We start from the raw sequence: 22,341 nt of genomic DNA, 5'->3' as shown, positions 1-22,341 counted from the left end.
TGCAGGCAGTAATTGATGCGAAAGAATACCCAACAAAATATTAATTTCATTTTTATTAACAACAAATGACTGTGTATGAATACTTTTTGTACTACCCAAAATTGCTTTATTTTGTTATTTTTGTTTTGAAAAGTAAAATATTCTTATTCATTGGTTTTTTCGTTCAATGTTATCAAGAAAAGAAGAATTGTAAAAATGTTCAGTGTACAAATACTTTTTATACTCATTTTATATGCATGATTTCAATAGATTCAGAAGATTATTCTGCATAGTTGATAAAATTTTTATCATGCATTGTGTGGAAAGGGACACCATATTTTTTGTAGGTTGTAACATGGGGCAAAACCGGGTACCCGATTTTATCCTACCTGTGGTTACTTTGTTGTAGAAATGTAACCAATTCGTAATTACAAGTGCTTTACATCCTAATATTGTATGTGGGAAAAAAAGTGTGTAATGTATTTAATGTAATTAATATTAATATCCGTTTTTATTTTGGAATTTTACACATGCATCAATTTTGTAGGCCCCTACATCGGAATATTTCTTTCAAATTTTAAATTGACTTTTTTTCCTTTTTTCATCAGATTATCAGGATGCCACGTTGTGCCGTTTATCATAATTTTCGGGCACAAATTTTGAATTTTTAATTTAATTTTTAATTTTTATAGAAGAATATCACAAAAATAAGGTTGCCTTTTAATTTCATTTAATTTTGTTTCCATTACTGTACACTCCGACGTAATCTTGTGCAACCCAGTGCACCTGTGTTTGTTCGCAGGCCCAATTAGATACCTTTTGCTGACCATTGGTGATCGCAGCATCTCGGCAGCGGTTTGCATCACATTTTCTCCCTGTAACAGTATGACTTTTTGTGGTAGCGAACGCTACCCCAAGCCCACCGCTAGCAACTTTCATTTCTTGGAGGCAAGCATAGGTAAACTGTTTGCCAGCACGTCGAGGACCATGTTACAGTCCTCGGCGACGCCTCAGGACGGTCCACACGACGTCTTTCCCAGGCGACTTAGATTTTCCCTCATCTCCCACCTGTGGCTTCCTGGGAACTTCAACCCGGAGCATCGACCTCCCGTGAACCCGCTCAGGGTACATGGTCTCTACAAGGACATTCGCCCTTGTCAAACAGAGCCTTCAGCGAAGCCTAGCGGCAGGAAAAATCCCTAACCTTGCTCTGTCCGCTGGTTGCGAGTGTGCCCACTGCACTCTAGCGGACGTTTCTGTGACCCTCCAGGCAGGTTCCCATCTTGGCCGCCAGAGAGCACTACTCATCTCTCCCATAAGAGACAGCTTGTCATAATCGACCTTGGCAGCAGTCGCAGGGCGATTGCGATCTTAGTTTACCTGCAACTCGTGTGAGAGCGCGGCGAGCATTTTGCAGTCTGCTTCGCCACCTTCGGGCATCTCCGGACACCTTCGGGCAATAACCACCCCCCTCTTTGGATGAGGGCAGTTACTTTCTTTAATTAGGCGACCCGACGCCATTTTCAAAGATTCAGCGGGCAGCATCTGGTCGGTACGGACCACGCGTCGCGATTCGCGAGAGTCCACCTCACTAGTACTTCCAAGACTCGACACTACGTCATGTAGTCGCCAACGTCAAGGCATAGATGCCTTAATTTTCTTATTTTTAAATTTGGCTGCCCGTAATAGTTTTTGCTTGATCTAAATTATTTCTTCACCTTTCTCGTCATGGCTTCCGCAGACTTCCGCGCCGTGAGTTGCCTACTCTACTCCTGGAGCCAGCTGACGTGACTTCACCCCGCTACTTTGAGTAAGTGGTCGTCATACCTACCCCCACACCCTTTTTTTGGCCTTTCCCTGGGCATAGTCTTGCCCAGACTTAGCCGCCTGTTAACCAGTCTAAGCAATTTGGGACTTTGGTTACAGGCGGGGTGGAAGAATAATGTGCAAGATTAGCCTGCAAGAATTAAAATGGAACTTCTCTGCCAAAATTAGCAGTCCGTGATTGGCTACCATGCAGTCACGAGTTATCTCCCCTCTCCGGTCGACATACAAGTTTCTACATAAAATGATTTCGACTGGACTTTAATCTACAGAAATCTCCAGTGCCAGGACCACCAGTTTTCAGGACACAGGATATAGTTAAATTCATTTCAAAAGAAAAATAAAAACAAAATGTAATTGTCTTTCTTTTCAGCCTGCAAGCTCACTTAAAACCAGGGTCAAGTTTAAGAGATATGGTTGTTTTACTTTTATATGTATTTTGTTGCCCCGGGGCTCCCTTCTGTTTATAATTAATATATTTTAATACATGTGTACTTAAAGATAAAAGAAAAGAAAATGCTAAGTAAATTATTTTAGTGAAAGAGCAGTTATATAAATCAAACCAGCAGTCTTGTTATTTCATTATTATTCATCCTCGATCCACATAGCCTCCTAGAGTTCCTAGTAGGTTATAAGTAAATTCCTTTGTACGACGTCTGGGCACCTCTGTGATTATTGTTGTCGTTTGTTTGTTTACTGGGCTGACGCTTCCAAGGCCATAATTTTTACTTATTAATTTATTGAGTGTTTACCTGCAGCCCAGCGTACGTTACAACGTCATTATTGTAGGGCGAAATGGACAGAAGAAAGTATGTCAGGTGCTATACGAGATGTGCTAGAAGGAACAATGGGCTACAGGAAAGCATCACAGGTGTATGGTGTTACACAATCTACACTCGAGAATAGAGTTAGAAAGGCCCGTCATGAGAGTTTATCACCACAAACAGCTGCCGAAAAGAATTTGGGTCGTTATAAAAGTGTTCTCTGTGGTACAAGAAAAAAGAACTCATTGAGTTTATTTTGTTTTTTGAAGAGAGGCTTTTTGGTCTTACTTTGACTGATGTTCGTGAATTCGCGTTTCAGTCAGCAGAAAGTAACGACATTCCCAACACATTTAGTAAAGAAAAAAGGAAAGCAGGGAAGGATTGGCTCTATGGTTTTTTTACAAAGGCAAAAAGATATTTCATTGAGAAATCCAGAGAAAACTTCACTTGTACGTACAAAGTTTTTCGACCATGTGTCAGTTTGTAAAGTTTTATGATCTCTTGAAATTGCTATATGAAAAATACAAATTCTCTCCCAACAATCTCTATTACATTGACGAGACCGGCATTATGACAGTGCCTAACAAACCTTCGTGGATAAAAGCAAGTGGGGTCTTTGTCATCATCTGAAAGAGGCACCCTTGTGACAGTTGAGACATCATGAACGCAGCAGGCAACTTCATGTTTGTCTTCCTAAGGAAGAAAGAATGGTTCTAGTCAGATTTGCCGTAATTAATGTTTTCATTTTCCGCAAGACTTATCTAAACCTTTTCTGAATTCATTATCTTTAGCATCGCCAGACGGAAAGGTTTCATGCTATGGCAACAGGAAGGGGGAAAGTGTTTGTTTCCCTATCTCAGATAAAGGAAATAGCTACTGTGGTGTCTTCTATCCAGCCCAATTTAGATTTGGAGGTGGTTTCGAAATGGGATAGTAAAGCAAACCTCCTCCTGAAGGCCAGGGCTGACTCCAGTGCCACAATTTCTGCAGTAGCTTAACTGGATAAAGAATTGGCAGATGCTCCAGACACCTCACCATCAATTTGTAGAGCTACTAGGCCATCTTCATCCCAGAACGTGGATAATCGTGGTAAGGTTAAATTATTTACTTTTAAAACAGTAAGTATCTCATGATTAGAGCCGCCTGTTTTTCGCGCCTCGCGAAATCGTGAAATTTTCGCCATAATCTAGGAATTTGCGCGAAATTTACCGCGATGGCGATAAAACGCGAAAAAATCACGAACCGAACGTATTGCTCTGGCTGTTGTGTTTACTTTTATTCGATTAAGTGCTATAAGGCGATCAGACCATGTTAAAGTGAGATATATCAATATTTCGTCGACTAGCTCGTTGCTGTCCACAAAAAACTACCATTTCCAAACAACAGAATAACGAAAACTGCTTACGCTCGATAAATTCCGATGTCATGTTCGCGCTAAAGAATCGTGACGAGACCTCTCTCTGACCGGGTTAGGTTCAGGTTCTTGTTGTTAGGTTAGGTAAGGTGCAAAGAGAAAGTTCTAAGTTGTGAGAACTTAAATGCGAGCATTATGAAGTTGAAACACGTTCTCCAACTCCAACAGTTACCTACTGGACGTGCGAGAACGATTCGTCAATTTAATATATTTGTTCAGTTATTAGTATGTATATAGTCGAATGTCGGGAGTCTTGCGGTGTTGTTATTCTGTTATTATTTAGTCTCGTCGTAGATCTGCTTGTTTACTGTTTGCTTTGTCGACTGCGTGTAGTCTACGAAGGTTTAATGTAGCGTTACAAAATAAAACGTTTAGAATGGTGGTTACAATTTACAACCGCGAGAAAGAATTCTCGCACAAAGTATTTTATACCTTTGACAAAAACAACAAGATTTTGATGTGCAAGTATTGTAACGTGCGCATTCAGTGGGCCAGGAAGGATACCTGTTTGAAACACATTAATGGCAGCGCTTCCCACAAAAATAATAAAGCGTTCGCACAAGCTGCAAAACAATCTGAAGCGGCAAATACTTCAGGTGTCAAATGTCAGATTTCACTCACCGACGTAATTTCCCGCACGAAAAAGGTTAAAGAAGACAAACAAGAATTTGTTATGTCAACAGTTCGTGCTTTCATGGAAGCCAATATTCCTTTAGAGAAACTTGATCATCCTAAATTAAGGGATTGGATGAACAAGTACATTGAAGGTAGGCCTACTTTTAAAAACATCCTTTGATTTACAAACTTTATGACTTTCACAGAAACTTAAAACTACACTGAAATTTGTAAAAAAAATTAAATTCCAGTAAATGATATGCAGGGTGGCCACTCTTCTGGGATAATAAAATTCCTGGTTTTTTCCAGGTTTTTTCAAGGGTGGTTTTAATCAATATTTGCATATAATTTGTATTTTTGTTACACAAAGCACACACAATATGATGTTTTATTGGCGTTAAACAATAGACAACTTAACTAATTAAATCAATGAACTTGCTTAAAACAAAACCTACCACCAACAAAAAAATTTATAATCTCACGTCACAAAAATTACTTGACACCAAACGCACGTGTTTAGCCCCTCTTGCGTGGCTGGCTAATGCTGTTCTTCCCATCCATGCTACCGATATTGATTTTAACATTATACAAATTGCAAATAGCGTTTGTCCTGCACTTTGGATCTTTCTCCACCCATTCAAACTCTTCCGTATATTTGTCATTGTATGTGGTGACCGAACTCGTTGACATTTTGATAGTCTGCGCCAATTACATGTTAGATTAAAAAATTCAAAACAACGTCCCGCACAACTAAACTTTTAAAAAAACTCGAGAAAAGTATCCGTGATACCGTGACGCAACAACATGAGCGCAAAGTAAAAACAAATATACATACAAAACTAGTGCTACCAACATGCCGTGCGAGAAATTACTACCACCCTACAACAACATTTTCAGCCAAAATGCTGTTGCTTTTGAATACAGAAACATAATAAGTATGGAAGTCTGAATCGTTAACGGTTTCTTACGTACTACAAAAGTTTTTAAATGCAATATGAACAAATTAACTTTCACAAAATATATCTCACGAGCACACTGTCGTGCCTCGACGGGTGGTGAACGTGCTCATTTAACAGCCGTATGTTATTGCGATCGTTACTTCATAAAAAAAATTCCCGGTTCTAATAAAAATTCCTGGTTGATTCCAGGTATTCCTGGTTTTTTTAAGAAATCCTGGCTATTTCTCGTATCTCCCGGTTGGCTGGCCACCCTGTCATAACATTTCAATACACAAGAACTGTAGTGCTTTCTGTACCTAAATAAAACTGAATAAAAACTAAATTCTCAGAATATTTTTAACATTTCTGGTTTTAAATTCCTGAAATTCTATCCAAATGTAGGAAATTCCCTAGGCCTAATTATACAACATTCCTGACATTCCTTACTTTTCCCAGGTGCTGGTGATTTGCCTACAGCAAGTAGGCTACAAGATGTGTATGTGCCTCAATTGATACTTGAAGAAGAAGAAAAAATGAAAAATGCTGTAAGGGAAAAGCGGGTTTCTATTATTGCGATGAAACCACAGACAGAAAGGGTCAGTGTGTGTTTTTGGAAACAGCTTTCCCCAAGTCAGTATTTGGAAGCATACTCTGTTTTCAGGGATATGGTGAAGTCTGACACAGAGACTGATAAAGATGTAGATGTACTGACAATTTTATTGTCTATGGAGTCAGACTTTCCATGTTTTGTGGAATGTTCAGTGCAGGCTTTGCGGATTCCTATCAGCAACGTTGACTCTGAACGAGGTTTCTCTTATTACGGAAACATTATGACAGACAGAAGGACAAGTATCTGTGCAGAAAATATGGAACTGATGACTGCACTGGCTTTTTCATCTAGCTAATGTCCGTTGGGTGATAACACTGATAACTTATCCATAAGAAATGAAAAATTTAGGTTTTTAAAATGTTCTTTGGGAAGAGACAAGTGTTATGTTAATTGTAAATATTTTTGTACACTTTAAGTAATTATTAAATTCTTGTTTTTTCTGCATGACTTCAATAAAACTAAAAATTTTAAAGATCACAAATTACCTGAGTTTTTAAAAAGAAAAAAAAGCATTAAAAAGAAAAAAATTCTAAAAGCGACAAAAAATTTATCTAAATTAGTTTTAAAAATGACGAATAATACACAGAAATCAACAAAAAAAATTAACGAAATCTGCCATTTATTTTCACCACAAACAGGTGGCTCTACTCATGATTAATCTAACATTGACAGAAATGTATATTTCAGATGTAAAGTAAATATATCAGAATTTTCTCACTTTACAATGCCTGAGGTGTGATAATTTACTTCACCAACAAAGATTTAATAAATGGCAGACATGATGAATGATCAATTATATACTGGACATCTCTATGGTGCCACTGGTACTGTAATGCTGTCCTTTTTTTAATTACAAATTTAAATTATTATCTATTTATTTTTTTTGCTTTTAAATGGTTATTAAATTAACAAGACGACTCTATAAATGGCGGAGATAGTTTCATTTAATCCCCGATGTTTCTACATTCGAAAACATGGGTTGTCACTTTCATTCAATGAAACTGAATTTGCATACTCGCTCAATATTCTGCAAGTCCTGCTTCGTCAGTAAATGTAGCTTTGACAATGGTATTCCAATAAACTTAATCATGACCTTCTCCAATAATAGTATCTGGTGGTATATTATCAGCAAGTTTCAAAGCCTGTGCCTGAAGATTTTTTTCTGAATTCGCAAATGACTTTGATTCACACTCGTGACAGAAATTAACTTTACACTTCCCATCTACAATTAAGGTTACTTGCATACCAGTTGGACACAAACCATTAATTTTTTAGCTAACTTGCATTTTTACGTACTGCCCAGTGCCTTTCTTGGCGTGATAACCAGAAGGTTGCATTTATATGAATATTGTTTTGACCCATCATGTCTCAATTTTTTTTACTAACCTAACTAAAAACTAAGTGTGTTTGTGAGGGTTCCAGGTTAGGGAGGGAAACTAAGTGCATCTCACGCTATGCCTATACGCTCTAATCATGCAGGGTGTTGTGTTAGCCATACAGGAAAGGTTGCATGCATCATGTGCTAGGAGGGGGATTGGTCAGCCATGGCAGTGATTAGCACCATGACTAACATCCCTCACTGACTATTCTAGACTAAAACTAAATTAGTTGGACCTCTTGTTGCTCCCAGGGTTCTGACATACTTTTTTTTCTGTACCCTCCTTCCAAGATATGATGTCTGGTAAATAATTTAAGTCTAATGTTTCGTATACAGTATCAAAGTACAGTCAGCTCCCCCTACCCTTTCCAATGTCATTCAACACCAACTCATTTTTGGTCTTATTCCCGGTCTCTTCAGGATCAGCTCTCTGCTTCCCACCCATACTCCCACTTCCCTCCTCATGCAGACTGCGTTCCCACTTCCCTCCTCATGCAGACTGCGTTCCCACTTCCCTCCTCATGCAGACTGCGTTCCCACTTCCCTCCTCATGCAGACTGCGTTCCCACTTCCCTCCTCATGCAGACTGCGTTCCCACTTCCCTCCTCATGCAGACTGCGTTCCCACTTCCCTCCTCATGCAGACTGCGTTCCCACTTCCCTCCTCATGCAGACTGCGTTCCCACTTCCCTCCTCATGCAGACTGCGTTCCCACTTCCCTCCTCATGCAGACTGCGTTCCCACTTCCCTCCTCATGCAGACTGCGTTCCCACTTCCCTCCTCATGCAGACTGCGTTCCCACTTCCCTCCTCATGCAGACTGCGTTCCCACTTCCCTCCTCATGCAGACTGCGTTCCCACTTCCCTCCTCATGCAGACTGCGTTCCCACTTCCCTCCTCATGCAGACTGCGTTCCCACTTCCCTCCTCATGCAGACTGCGTTCCCACTTCCCTCCTCATGCAGACTGCGTTCCCACTTCCCTCCTCATGCAGACTGCGTTCCCACTTCCCTCCTCATGCAGACTGCGTTCCCACTTCCCTCCTCATGCAGACTGCGTTCCCACTTCCCTCCTCATGCAGACTGCGTTCCCACTTCCCTCCTCATGCAGACTGCGTTCCCACTTCCCTCCTCATGCAGACTGCGTTCCCACTTCCCTCCTCATGCAGACTGCGTTCCCACTTCCCTCCTCATGCAGACTGTGTTCTCCCCTACACCCAACGGCCTGTCGCCCATGCGCAGGAAAATTCCGGCTCATTGTACGAGCCTGTAGTGTCGAAACATCAGTTCTGTTTAGCGAAGCCTTCGTAAGAGTGCAGCGGCAGTAATGTGGAGTTATAAAATTTGTAGATAACTATGCACCGTCACAGAGGAAATTCTTCCTTGTACTTTCTTATACCGTAATGAACTGATGAACCATTGATTATAAACACCGTGACATTTCTGTACAAAGCATGACCTTGAAATGGATTGTACATTATTCATTCTACATTATCATTACATAACTATTAGAAATGTTAGTAATTACTTCCAGTACTAGAACATCTACAGTTATAACATAACTTGGTCACATACTTATATTAATTATTTAATTTAGTAAAATTTTTTAAATTCAATTTTTTAGAAATAAATTTTGTAAAGGTAGTTCAGTTAGACGATCATGTGCAATGTATATACTATTAATTTAAAAAAAATATCACTCATAAACATAACTTATCTAAAACAATGTTAAATTTAAATAGTTAAATTTAGCTTTCAAATCTCATGTTACGACAGTAATTGTCATAATTGCAACATTGAAGCAAGGGTAACGAGTGGATTAAAAAAGAATCACTTTAAGTATTATAATATCACAACTGTAGGAATTTAAAGGATATGAGCTGTTCGGAAACACCATGATGGAGCGATAAGGCCAGAAAAGGAAGGAGTCTGCAGGTATACAAACAAGGTAAAATAAAAATTGGCAAAAAAACTTAGCTCATTCTTATGTTCTTCCTTAGTCATAACAGATGAGGCAGTTCATAAATGGCATATGTTTTTTAATCCTACAGATGGCCAAAATAAATTAGGTCTTTCCATTAATGGAAGTACTCTTTCGAAAAATGCAAGGACCATCACCAGGAATCGGTAAGCAATGAAAGACAAGAAATTGCTGGTGATGGTAGGCACAAATGATAATATGGTGAGTATGCTTTTGTAATGTTGTTATGAATAGTAAGTAAACAATGAAATTAGTTAGATTTTCATACCCCTATAACAAACCTGTATTGAAGTATTGTCTGCAATATTATATATATATATATACACACACACATACAAACACATATATATACCGTCCTAGGGCTTTTCAATTAATCCATTGTGAGTTAATCTTATTTCTATCATTTAACTTATTGCAAAATGGCAGTGCCAAGTGATGTTAATGTAAGCTATTGAATGCTATTTTTGTACACTTAAGTGTTTCCTTACAGTATGATGTGTCACTAATATTGATATATGAAATGAATTGTAACATAATTATATGTTTTGAATTTATGCTTATTTGTTTTCTGTAGCTATTACGGGCAAACCACCAAAAGTGGCCTTTTGCATTGGAATGCAAGAGGCATGTCAGAAGTGCTAAGGCACATAGCAAACAAGTTGTAAGGCCGCAATATGGTTGCAGGTATGATAAAACTAGACGCTAATGTTAAATGGAGAGTTTTATGTTTGTAAGGAGAATTTTACTTATATGTGGAATATGTTTGTTGCAGCCTTAAATGCCTGGATGCACCTGAGCCATTTCAATGTTCTTACATAAATAGACAGTCATAATGTCGGGAAACTTGTTTCTTGAGGTCTGTGTGGTTCTGACACAAGAAACACTGGTAATGTGACCTTAGTCACAGTTCCAAGCCTGGATGAACATAGAGGACCAGCCCATTAATTATTTACATAATTAAATAAATAGTTGAACATGCTAACTAAGCGAAAGTCAATTCTCATGTTCTTGATAAATGCTAAATATGAATCAAATAAAAATTATTACCATTCTTTGAAGAACAAACTATCAGAAAATTTACTTGTTCTGATAAATTTTTCCAAATTGGTTTTAGATTCAAAGCAGTTACGTTCAGAGGAAAAATTAAAATTTTTCTTTGAGGTATGTAGATTTAAAAATATCAATCTCACGTATTCATGTGCTGTTACCGGCTAAATCCCAATATTTAAGTAAATAGGTGAAATATAAATATTATTATATGTTGAATTATACAACTTTCTAATTTTTTTTTTGTGAAGTAATATTTTTAACCAGATATTTAGTGTGTTACAGATGTTGGACTACAAATTTTGAAGAAACTGCCTGGTGGCCACTAGCAAATGTATTATCTAGAAGACAGCCTAATTACATTTTATTTCACTGTTGTGGAACTTAAGGCGATTGGTGCACGGTAAAAAACGGTCACAGGCCCGAAAACAATGAATTTTGTATCATATGACCACTAAAGAGTCTAGATGCCTATGTGGGTGACCGTTACTATGTAGGGAGGTCAGGAGCTTAGTTCCAGCTCGTCAGTGGCGAGATGGCCTTCATATGGGAAGGGTGTTGCTGGCGGTCGCTCTGCGGCCTGCCATCTAGGAGGAATTAACAGAACCTCGAAGGTTTTATCTCTCTCTCCCTCTAACACACAGCCAATACGGTTCTATCGTGCCCGGAGGAGGGGAAGGTTTAGCAGGTTTTCTCTTTCACTCATCCTTCGCCATGGGGAGGCGGAATGGATTATTTTTTGTCCGCAACTGCGCAGACGTCATGTGGCCACTCCCGCACTCTTCTCACTCAACTCGCTCATTCTCTCACACTATTTCAATAAATCTTTTCAAATATTCAACATCAATACTTTAAACCATTGCGCTTCCTACAGATTAATTATATTTCATGCAAGTGCCCGAATTCAGCTGCAAAAAAATAAAACGCGTAGTCAATTTTTTTCTTCAAAAACCTTCCCAAACACTGTGTGTTAAAAAACATTCTGAAAGCCCATTTTTCTAGATAAATGGAAATTATAAATCACCTACGCCACAAGGAAACATTGTGCTTTAATATTATGTAAAGAAAACACCTCTTAGTTTTATAGTTGTGTAAAGGTGGTGTGATATGTTTTAGATGTCGCACCATCTTATCATCCATGTAGAAGAGTTACCCGAAAAGCTAACAAGACTATTGCCATGGAAATGGAAATATGTTTAAGGAAATATTTTTCAAATGTTTGTAAACAGTAAACAACATATATAAAATCTTATAACTGTAAAATTAAAATACAAACAACCCTATAGCAAATTTAATTTCAATATGAAAAAGTCTACAATAATGTTTACAAGAAACGAAATTGCAATAGCAATACAAAAATATCGCAATTTTGTTACATCGTTAATATATATATTATTTTTAATAAAGGCAATAAAAATGACATACTCAATATTTGGAATACAGTAAATACCTTAAGCCCTACATAATTGCTGCGATATTCACAATAAATGCTTTTCTTAAATATAGTAATTAAAAAACATCGTAAATAAATTATGAACATACATATTATGGTGAAGGAAAGTGGACACTATCACACTGAAAAATCTTAGAGGGTAGTTTTCCTCATCTTATTTCTTTCTTTGCGTTTTTGGTCTTGTTCGTTAAAATATTTCATGTTCAAATACTTGATACGCATATACGTTCTTGTCCTGACAAAACAGTATATAACTTCTTCTGGATATTAATTTTCAGTAGTTCCGCAAATAATTTTAGTCAGTGATTCAAAAATCCGCTCTTTTTGGCACAAATTGTTGCCATGAATATTATCAAAACACATTTCAGCGATCTTTATTAATTCAAAAAATTCATTAGTGGGACATTTTAAGTTACCCTTTGATTGTACATGTATCCAGCTATCGTCCTCTGAATTGAAATCCGTAGTGCCAAGGTCAGGATATTTATTTCTGAAACGGTGAGCTATATAGCCAGAAACATATTTCAGCCCTTCAAGAGAAATTTCGTCACTTGAAAGGGGCCTGGCCTCTAAATCTAAGTCTATTTCTTCCATGTCAGCAAGATCTATTTCATTTAAAGGTGATTTCTCTTGAAATGTCTTTGTAAAATACATTTCCTTGCACAAAAGTAGTTCTGTAATTTCATTCTGATAAGCACTGTCCTGTTCCATTTCATTTGACGAAAAATCACTTACCAAACACATTTTGTCGGTCTTCTCATCCGTGTTTTTCCGTTCAGCAAAAACTGCTGCAGAATGTTTTCACAATATGTAGTTTATAATTCTGTATTTAAAGTAAATGGGCGACAGATGCGTATTTTATTACATGCTTTGTATTAGCTTCACCTGTATGTTTGTTTGTCTGTCCGTCTGTAACTCTTTCGACTAAGAGTGAGTGGCTCATCACTGTAAAATGTCCCACCAATTTCATCACGTTCATTAGCCGAGCGGTCTAAGGCGCGCGACATCTGAGATGTCAGCTTTTGTATTCAGTGATCGTGGGTTCTACTCCCGGCCATGCCGGAAAAAAAAAATGTTTTTTTTTTCTGGTAAATTCTAAGATTATATCCATACATCTAACTGTAAATGATTCGGAGAGACTTTACCATTTCTTTGTGACGTTGCAACTCCAAATAGTTATCTCAGATGGTAATAGGTAGTGTCGGTAACTCATTTCCCTATGATAATTATACATAAATATAGTTTAAAAAACTAAAAAAACATGCTTTTAAAGAATATCAAACTAAAAAGTTAAAAATAAATATAGTTTAAAAAACTAAAGAAACATGCTTTTAAAGATTATCAAACTAAAAAGTTAAAAATAATTTTAAAATTTAATTTATGACAATAGTATATAAGCAATACTAGTATAAATGAGAAAAAAGCATGGGGCGCTTAATATACAAAAAATATGGCACAAAGCGCCTCAAGTTTTTTTTCTCATTTATACTAGTATTGCTTATATACCATTGTCATAAATAAAATTTTAAAATTATTTTTAATTTTTTAGTTTGATAATCTTTAAAAGCATGTTTCTTTAGTTTTTTAAACTAAATTTATTGATGTTCCATACCTCTAATATACGGACAGAGAAAAAACCACTCTAACACATCTTAGTTCAGTTTAACTGTTAACAAATATTTAGGTTAACAGGTCCTATACATATTTCCGAATGTTTTACTGACTGAGTTATACTGGACATTAATTAAATTGATCGCTGATATTTATACTTTTAAACAAAATTTTGAATTTATCATTTTATGTAAACTCTAATGCGTTAAAAAGTGTAACGCAACACTACACACAGGTAGTGATGTCTAGTGCACTGCCCTATGCACATTAGTTAACAAAAAAATAAAATGAAATATTAATTACTGATAAATAATACCTTGATGTCGTAATACAAGTAACACATGCTTATCTGATATTTATTTCAATTAGAATATGAAATAGGAAGATAAAATAATTAACTGATTTTAAGACTGATTTATTACTTACACAGTACAGTGCATTTTGAAGACAAATGGGTCTTAAGAAGCGAAAATCGTACTCGATTAAAGGATGGTATGGTGTTCGGTATATTAAGGTTTCCCTCAAAGTAACGGTTTCAGAATGCTTTTAAGATATTAGTTACATCCCAACATAAGTTTAAAACATTTCTCTTAAGAGTGTGCTTCGTAGCATTAAAAAATGTGCCTTAATTATTTTGCAAATTTATCATTGTTATGGTGACGATGTCAGGGGTTTTCGTAATTTTTTTTTTTTAGAAATATAGTACAGTATTAGCAACTACGTTAAGAACTGTTATTTTATTCACACAGAGAAAAGAAATACAAAATGCTAAAATTTGGCGTTTGTCTTTTTATATACTATATAGGTTTGTTATTATATGTGTGTTGTAACATGTATAAAAATGTTAAATATATTCAACAATATTTGGTAATTATATATATTAAAAAACTTTTATGTACGCGACTTGAAACTACGTGAAAGGTTTTCAGTCTGTAAAGGCCTATTCTATGATTTTTTTAAAATGATTAATTCTTATGCAAACAATTAATAAAATTGGAAGTTTCTTACATTGTCAGTATATGCATAGCATTACAGTTATTCCAAACAATTCTCTACCAGTGTTTACCTAAGGTTTGCATGTTACGTTGGTTCTTCTACTAATACACGTATATTACAAGAGGTTTGTAATAGATTAAATGAGGTAAGTAAGAATTCGTTTTTATAAACATTGTGTATGAAATTATAAATTTTGAGATGTATAATAACAAAAATAAGTGCGTTCCGAAGACATATGTCAGTAGTGTTACCCACTGAAACATTATTCCCACTTCAACTCTCTGTAAAAATAAAAGTATGGGGTTGAATGCGTCAAAAAAGGTATATAAATAAAATTTGAGGCTTCTTCCTTATTTCATACGCTAGTGTCCCCCACTTACAATTGCAAACAAAAATTTTTCCTCGATGTTGTAATTTACTCTGCGTAATCACAAAAAATTTTGGCAGGAAATAAGTATTTAATTTTTAAAAATGAAAGCATTCATGTTTCGAAAAAAATATTAAAGCGATGTGGGGAAAAATGTTTATAGATACTCCAGTAAAATTTTCAGTTTGATTGTTTTGATAGTTTCGGAGCTGTTGCGAGTTTAGTTTGGAGGATTCTTCGGCCGCGCGAGGCGTGTTTGGCTCTTTTTCATTTTCTTCCAGCGTAGGAAGCCGATACCCGGCTTCACCTCGCATCCTCTGCTGGTCTTCCCTTGTCCTCTCCAGATGTATTACTGTATATTAGCTCCATGAGCGCGACCTTGACAGAGCCTTCGTTTCTTCGGTCTCCTCTCGTCATCCCTCTACACCCCATTCTTCCCCCTCCCCACCCGCAGGCTGCGGCCCGCCGGCCGGAGCTCCGCCGGACTACCTGGTTGCGACAAGCGCCGCCCTCAGCGCCACGTCGCGGGGACATTCTTCCCGGCGGCGAGAGTTTTACACGCAGCACTAGAACTGTCACTCCAGAGGGCATGTTTTGAGTCGGATCGTATCAAAAACAAAAGGATATGAAAATATATACATAACTCAGTAGTGTTCTGCCAATTATGTTTTCATTTTCATTTAAATTTATTCTTTAAATAGCTCCTGAAGTAGTCCAGCAGTGATCAATGGAAATTGTCAATATTAAACTGTAATTTTGACGATGAAAATTTTTTCTTCTTACTTTTATATGTGCAGAAACCTATTCGTACACTCGTTTCTTGAACTATACTTAAGTTTAACATAATTATGTGTTTTCTAAATAATTCTGGCTTGGAATAAAAATAAATGCATTTAAAATGACATAACTCAGTAAAAAAAAGTTTATTAAAAATATCCTAGGTATATTATGTCTTAAAAAGAAGCATCAAAAATAAATATGTACAGTTAAATTAGTTTTGTCGTAATATTTTCCATGCACCAATCGCCTTAAGATACCACGTAATGGAAAATTAAGCATCAAGGGTTATTTCATTGTTATTATTTTTCTTCAAAGGATTGGAGATTAATATTCTTTTTCTAAAATATATCTAATAGTTGAAGACTCAAGTTAAAACATTATAATGAACTGTGACTAGATTGAAAAAATTTGTAATTTGTTTAAAGTGTATACATCTCAAAAAAAAAAAGTTTTTAAATATTAATAAGAAAAACATAGATTAATTCATAAAAATACAAATTTATTTTAATAGTTAAAATTTTCTTGAACTGTTGCCATTCTTTTCTATGGATTACTTCCTAAATGATACGGAAATTATTAAACATAAATAATTTGTGTCACCAATGTACAAGAAAATGGTTGATACTTGTTCCTTGATGAGAGAACTAGGTTGGTGTTCCAAAAAAAACCCTCTACATTTTCAAAACTTGATTGGATGTGTATACACCCTCATAACATAACATTAAATTTGTTGACCGTCACAGAAATAAGCAATTCATTGATTTCAGGTACTAAGAAACCCAAGTATATTTCCAGCTCATGTAATGCAACACAACCTTACTTCAATTCAGTTCAACACAAAGTCAAATGCCCAGAGCAGGGATTCAAAGTGAGCGGCTGGCCATGCAAACGTAACCAATACAGCAATTCTCAATATAATGCTCACCTATTTCAACAAGTTAAAACTGCGCGTTGTTTTTCAAAAAGTATTATGGAGTTTAGAAACTTGGTAAACATGTCCCCAATCCAGTCTGTAATGCTCATTTCCCAATTTGGTGGGAGGAAATTATATCTCAGTCCATCGTATTTGGTACCCTTTGGCACCATTGATGTCCATGTTCTTGTAGACTCAAGATTCCACACGTCCGTTATTTTACATTACAGTAGAATATCCATGATACGTTCCCGTTTCATACATTTTCCCGTGTCATACGCCGATTAATTTTGGTCCCGCCGAAAGTACTATATTTACAATGGTTTACTTTCCTGGAACATACACTAATAAAATCATTAATTTCCCGTTTCATACATTTTTATGAAGCGGAAAAGGCCCAAATTTCACTAATGTTTCTAATATTCCTCCTTACAAACTACATTTTAATGCTTTCATTTTGAAAAAGCCTATTGTTTACATTTGCAAACGTAAGAAAATAACTTTATCGTGCGATAGATATGGATAGTATCAGGAAGACTATGCACTTCGCTAGTAGCATCTATGGCCAGCACCGATGCGAGACTAGTGGTGCAAACTAGTAATGATTATAAAATCGGTGCACGCTGTTTACCAAGGCACGGATCTCATATTTTGTGCATTCTTTAATCTTTGAACTGAATACATATACCCGTTTGTTGTTATCCTACAATCAGATTGTTTTGTATTCTACATATCTAAAATTAAAATTTTATTGAAAATTGTTCTGTTCCATCACAATTGTTTGTAAAAACACTTTAATGGCAATGGAGTCTAGTAGCAGGAAACGAATACTGCTTACAATTGAGCAAAAGATGGATATCTTAAAAGAGTTGGATGCCCATGTAGGTACACGTCTGTCGTTGACAAATAAACTTGGGATGTCGGTGTGGACGACTAACACGCTCAAGAAAATGCGAGCGTCTATTGAAGACATTGCACAAAGAACTGGGCCAATGGCAAAAAAAATTATGGCCATCAAAACATTGCAGTTTGAAGAACTCAACGATTTGGTGAAAGAATAGTTTATCAACGTACGCGTGACAGGTCTTCCCGCGGATGGTAAACTTCTTCCCGCCTGTGTATTCAGAATTTCACTGCTTCAAACGGCTGGATCGTTAGTTTTAAAAAACGACACAACATTGTTTACAACACTGTATGTGGGGAGAGTAGAAGTGTTGATATTGACACTGTGGAACACTGGAAAGAGAAGCTACCATATTTTGTGAGTGAGTACGAATTCCGCAATAGCTTCAATGCGGACTAAACAGGACTTTTTTTAATGTTTTGCCAAATAAAACCTCGAGTTCCATGGTGAAAGTTGTCATGGTGGGAAGCTTAGTAAGCAGCAGCTGACTGTTTTGCTGTTTACTAACTGTGAAGGTAGTGAGAAGTTACCGCCTGTTGTTGTTGTAGAAAGTTTGAAGCCAAGGTGTTCAAAAGTGTAAAAACCTTTCCAACAAAATATCATGCTAACAAGAAAGCATGGATGACTAGGGAGTTGTTTTCATTGCAGTTGCATGCTTTAGATGCAAAAATGAGGGTTCAAAATCACAATATTATTCTTTTCATCAACAACTGTGCAGCTCACACCGAGACTGTTACTTTAAGAAACGTTACAGTTTGTTTGTTCCCACCATATTGTACAAACGAACTGCAAAAGCTAGACTTGGGAATAAATCAAAGTTTTAAAGCCAAGTACAGGAGAAGGCTTGTTCAAATGTCCCTCATCATCATAGAGTGTTCTAAAGATCCAATTTCACTGTCAATCAGTGTGTTAACTTCACTGCATTTTATTGCTTTGGCTTGGGTCTCAAGTTGACCCCAGTACCATCAGAAATTGTTTCAAGAAAGCAGGGTTTCGTGTTCAGGAGGAAATCACAGTTGAGGATCCTGATGTCAGTGATGTTATGCCAGGTCAGTGGGAAATGTTGGGCAGTAATGTCACATTTGACGAGTTTGTTTGTATTGATGATGGAGTTGTTACATCTGAATTACAAACACTCAATGACATAATTGAGGACCACATTCATCAGAAGACAGATGATGCTGATCAACAGCATGAAGATGTCGAAGAAGACGGGGATGATGATGATGATGGTGAAGAACCCAGACCTGCACCTTCGTACACGCAAGCAGTAGAAGCAGCTATGGATGCAATGTCTCGATACTTGAACAGTGTCAGTGAGAGTGAGCATGTGTTCCCTCACATTGGAACAACATGTAGAAGAACTTGCATGTTACAACAAGAAACAAACAAAAATTTCTGATTTTTTTTCCAAGAAATAGCCTAATTTTTTTCTTTATTTCTTATTTAGGTTTGGTGACTTTTTTCCCCCGCTCCAAGAAAGGACTAAAAAACTTTTTGTAGGCCTCTGTTTCTCGTTTCAGCTTTACTTGATTATGGACTGTATTTTACATTACTGGTGGTTTTATTATATGTATATATAATGATAAATTCATATATTTCATTAATATAATGCAATTAATGATGTTTTACCTATTGTTTGTTGATCTAACATTAAGTTGGATTGGACATATTCTAAAGAGATAGATTTGGATTTTATTCTTGGCATGGACTTTATGGTTACATATGGACTTATTCTTGATATATAAGAAAGATGCTTTTTTTCTAAATTTAACTTAATCTTAAAGTAAATTTTGCAATAATAATAATAACCTCACAGAAATAAGTTTACACAAAAGCAGTAGTAATCTGTTTGATCCTTTCAGTCACTTGTCTGATGAGCAGCATCTTGCTATTAAACAATTACGTATTTCCATAAATGTTCTAAGCTCTGGGTTTGGTCTTTTGAACTTCTTGAAAATAAAATCACACTCCATGATAAGAGTTATGTTAACAGTCAACCATGCCATTTGGCATCTCTCTAAATGAACCTTTTGAGAAAAGAAGTACAACAATAGTTGGATAAAGATGTCATTCAACAATCTACGTCACAGTATGCAAGTCAAGTATTCTTGGTTCCCAGAAATGGCACGCAGCGAATAGTCATTGACTTTCATCGCGTTAATTAGAAGATTGAGATAGAATTGGTACTTTTGCTTAATTTACATTCTGCTTTTCATTGGTTCACTAAAGCCAAATATTTCACAACTACTGATTTAAATTCCACATATCATCAAGTACCTTTGAAAAATGAGTTTCAACCCATAACTCTAGTTTCTGTGTACCTTGGAGTCTATACCAGTGGCTTTCGGTCTTGCAACAGGTGCACAGGCACTCACACATTTATTAGATACGATTTTTTATGACATTAATTTTAAGTTTGCGTATTCTGAAAATTTTGAGAGACATCTCCAGCATTTAAAATAAGTTTTGTCACGCATTAAAAAAGCTGGTTTAACTCTAAATCCATGTATAGTTAGTTTGCAGTTAAGGAAATTTCTCCACAAGGCATCTCTATTGATCCTGAATGCACTAAAGCTATCGGAGATTTTTTCTCCACCACGTGCTGTAAAGGGTTATTGGTATGATTCAGATTTTCGGTAAGTTTATCCCCAATCTGGCTGAAAAGGTTGTTTCCTTAATCTATCTATGCAAAAAGAATATTAAGTTTGAATCGAAAGAACAGCAAAAGGCTTTCGGAACTTTGAAATATGATACTATAAGTCCTCCATTTCTTTGTATAGCCAATTTTTCAAAAACCTTTATTTTACAAACTGATGCTTTTGGTTCAGCTATAGGAGCTGTTTTATAACAATAATTTTATGGTGTCAGTCAACCCATTGCATTTGCATTTAGAACCCTCACCCACAAGGAAAAAAGTCTACTATTTATGAGTTAGAGTGTTAATTGTTTGGTATTGACAAATTTAGACCCTATTTAGAACATGCAGAACTCTTATTGGAAACAGATAATCAGGCCCACCCTTTTTGGCTAATGCCTAATTCTTCCCTAAAATTCAAGGTACAACATATTAGAGGTACACAAAATGTTGTTCCTAACGCACTTTCACTCATGTTTGATAATACCATATCTAGTAAATCTTCAGATATAACCATTTGTAATGTTCTTCTAACAGATTTACCTTTGGCTTTTAAAAAATATTCAATCACATAAGGAAGAAGATGCAGAAAATTGTCCAAAATTTAAAATCTGACATTCCACAAAAACCTGTATTCCAAGATTCACAATAATGAAAAATGCATAGTGATACCCAAAATTTTGAAAACTGTAGTTTTCAAATATTTTAATTCCTTACCTTAGGTGCTCATCTCAGAATCTACAAAACTATAGAGGCTGTTAGAAAACAAGTTTGTTTGGTGAGATGCATGAAGAAATATCTGAATGGATAAATCAATGTCATCTTTATGACCGCAACAAACCTGCACAGAATTCATATTTAGGTTTTTCATCCTCTGAATTATTTGAAAAGTCCATGTTCATTGTTCAATGATTTTTAAGGTCCTTTACAGAGATGTTGTAAAGTTACAGTCCAAGTTCTTTAAACTCATAATATTCAAAATTTTGGAATTCAATGCTTTGTTTCGGATAATACATCCTTGTTTATATATTAATAATTTAAAAATATATTTCACCCATGACATACATCATACTACCTGGTCTCCGTACTACCCTTTGCCATCGCATGTGGATAGGTTCAACCATAATCTCTATTCAGAGATTACACTATGCAGTGCTGCCAACCTCTGAACACACCCATCAGTTATCACAGTAATGCAAATAAAATATGCGTAAATCAGGAGCGGCAAATTTCATCCCCAAGTTAATTGCAAACATTCAAAATTGTCCACATACACTAATACATTCATAAAATTATAAAATACATTTTCAGGTATAAACATGAAAAAATTAAAAATTGAGCTTAATACACAAGCACAAGGCTATGTTAAAACAGAAATCGGACACATCAATACCTTTCTACATATCACTGTGACTGGTAAGGAAGTTCCCAGTAGCTTCTTCGAGTTCCTTGTTGGTGAATTTTTTTTTGTAGCACACCTCTTGTACGATTTACTTTTCACTTTCTCTACCATCAGAGCGCCTAAAGTATAAGTTGATAGAGACGCTCTATATTCAGTTTTATTGCGGCGGACATTGCTGAATATTCTTTCTGTTGATGCGTTGCTGTGTGGGACTGTCAACAGGGCTAACATAATTTTAGGGAGAGTTTTGTACTTCAGTTGGCGACTTTCATTTTTAATATTTTAGATTTTTTACCAGACAACATCCATTCTTTTTTCCTCTAGGATATCACTTGAGAAACTATCACATTGATACTCAACAAATTCTTGTTCCAGAATATTCAATTCTGAAACATTTATAAGTCTTGGAAATCTCTCGACAAAATACAGAACAGAGGAATAAGATGCAGTTGTTCTCAATGAAATATCACACACTTCAACATGATGCAAAAACTCATCATGTAAAGGAAATTTGTCCAAAATGTAACTACTTGATGAAACATAAAAGGCCCGCACAGAAGAATAAAATGTCTGGCTATCACACTGGCTTGTTAAGCTTTTAATTTTGCTCTACACTTGGCGCCAATAACTAAATCGGTATCATCTTTCTGTAATTTCCTCTTCTTGAAGTTAACATCAGTGATTGATGTGGAGCCTAACAGCAAAGCTGATGTCTTAACAAATCTGACCAG

The 22,341-nt window shown here is 36.1% G+C and overlaps 1 protein-coding gene across 1 annotated transcript; it reads left to right on the top strand.

The window, feature by feature from the left end:
• Positions 1-966: 966 nt before the first annotated feature.
• On the top strand, positions 967-8,791 carry LOC134532211 (uncharacterized). Its single transcript, XM_063368630.1, has 2 exons — positions 967-1,104; positions 7,943-8,791. Exons 1-2 carry the CDS (start codon positions 967-969, stop codon positions 8,789-8,791), a joined length of 987 nt encoding a protein of 328 aa, XP_063224700.1.
• The last annotated feature ends 13,550 nt before the right edge of the window (positions 8,792-22,341 follow it).

This window comes from Bacillus rossius, chromosome 5 (genome assembly GCF_032445375.1).
Source record: "Bacillus rossius redtenbacheri isolate Brsri chromosome 5, Brsri_v3, whole genome shotgun sequence".
NCBI classification, from domain to species: Eukaryota; Metazoa; Arthropoda; class Insecta; order Phasmatodea; family Bacillidae; genus Bacillus; species Bacillus rossius.
This window is presented reverse-complemented; position numbering and strand designations above follow the sequence as displayed.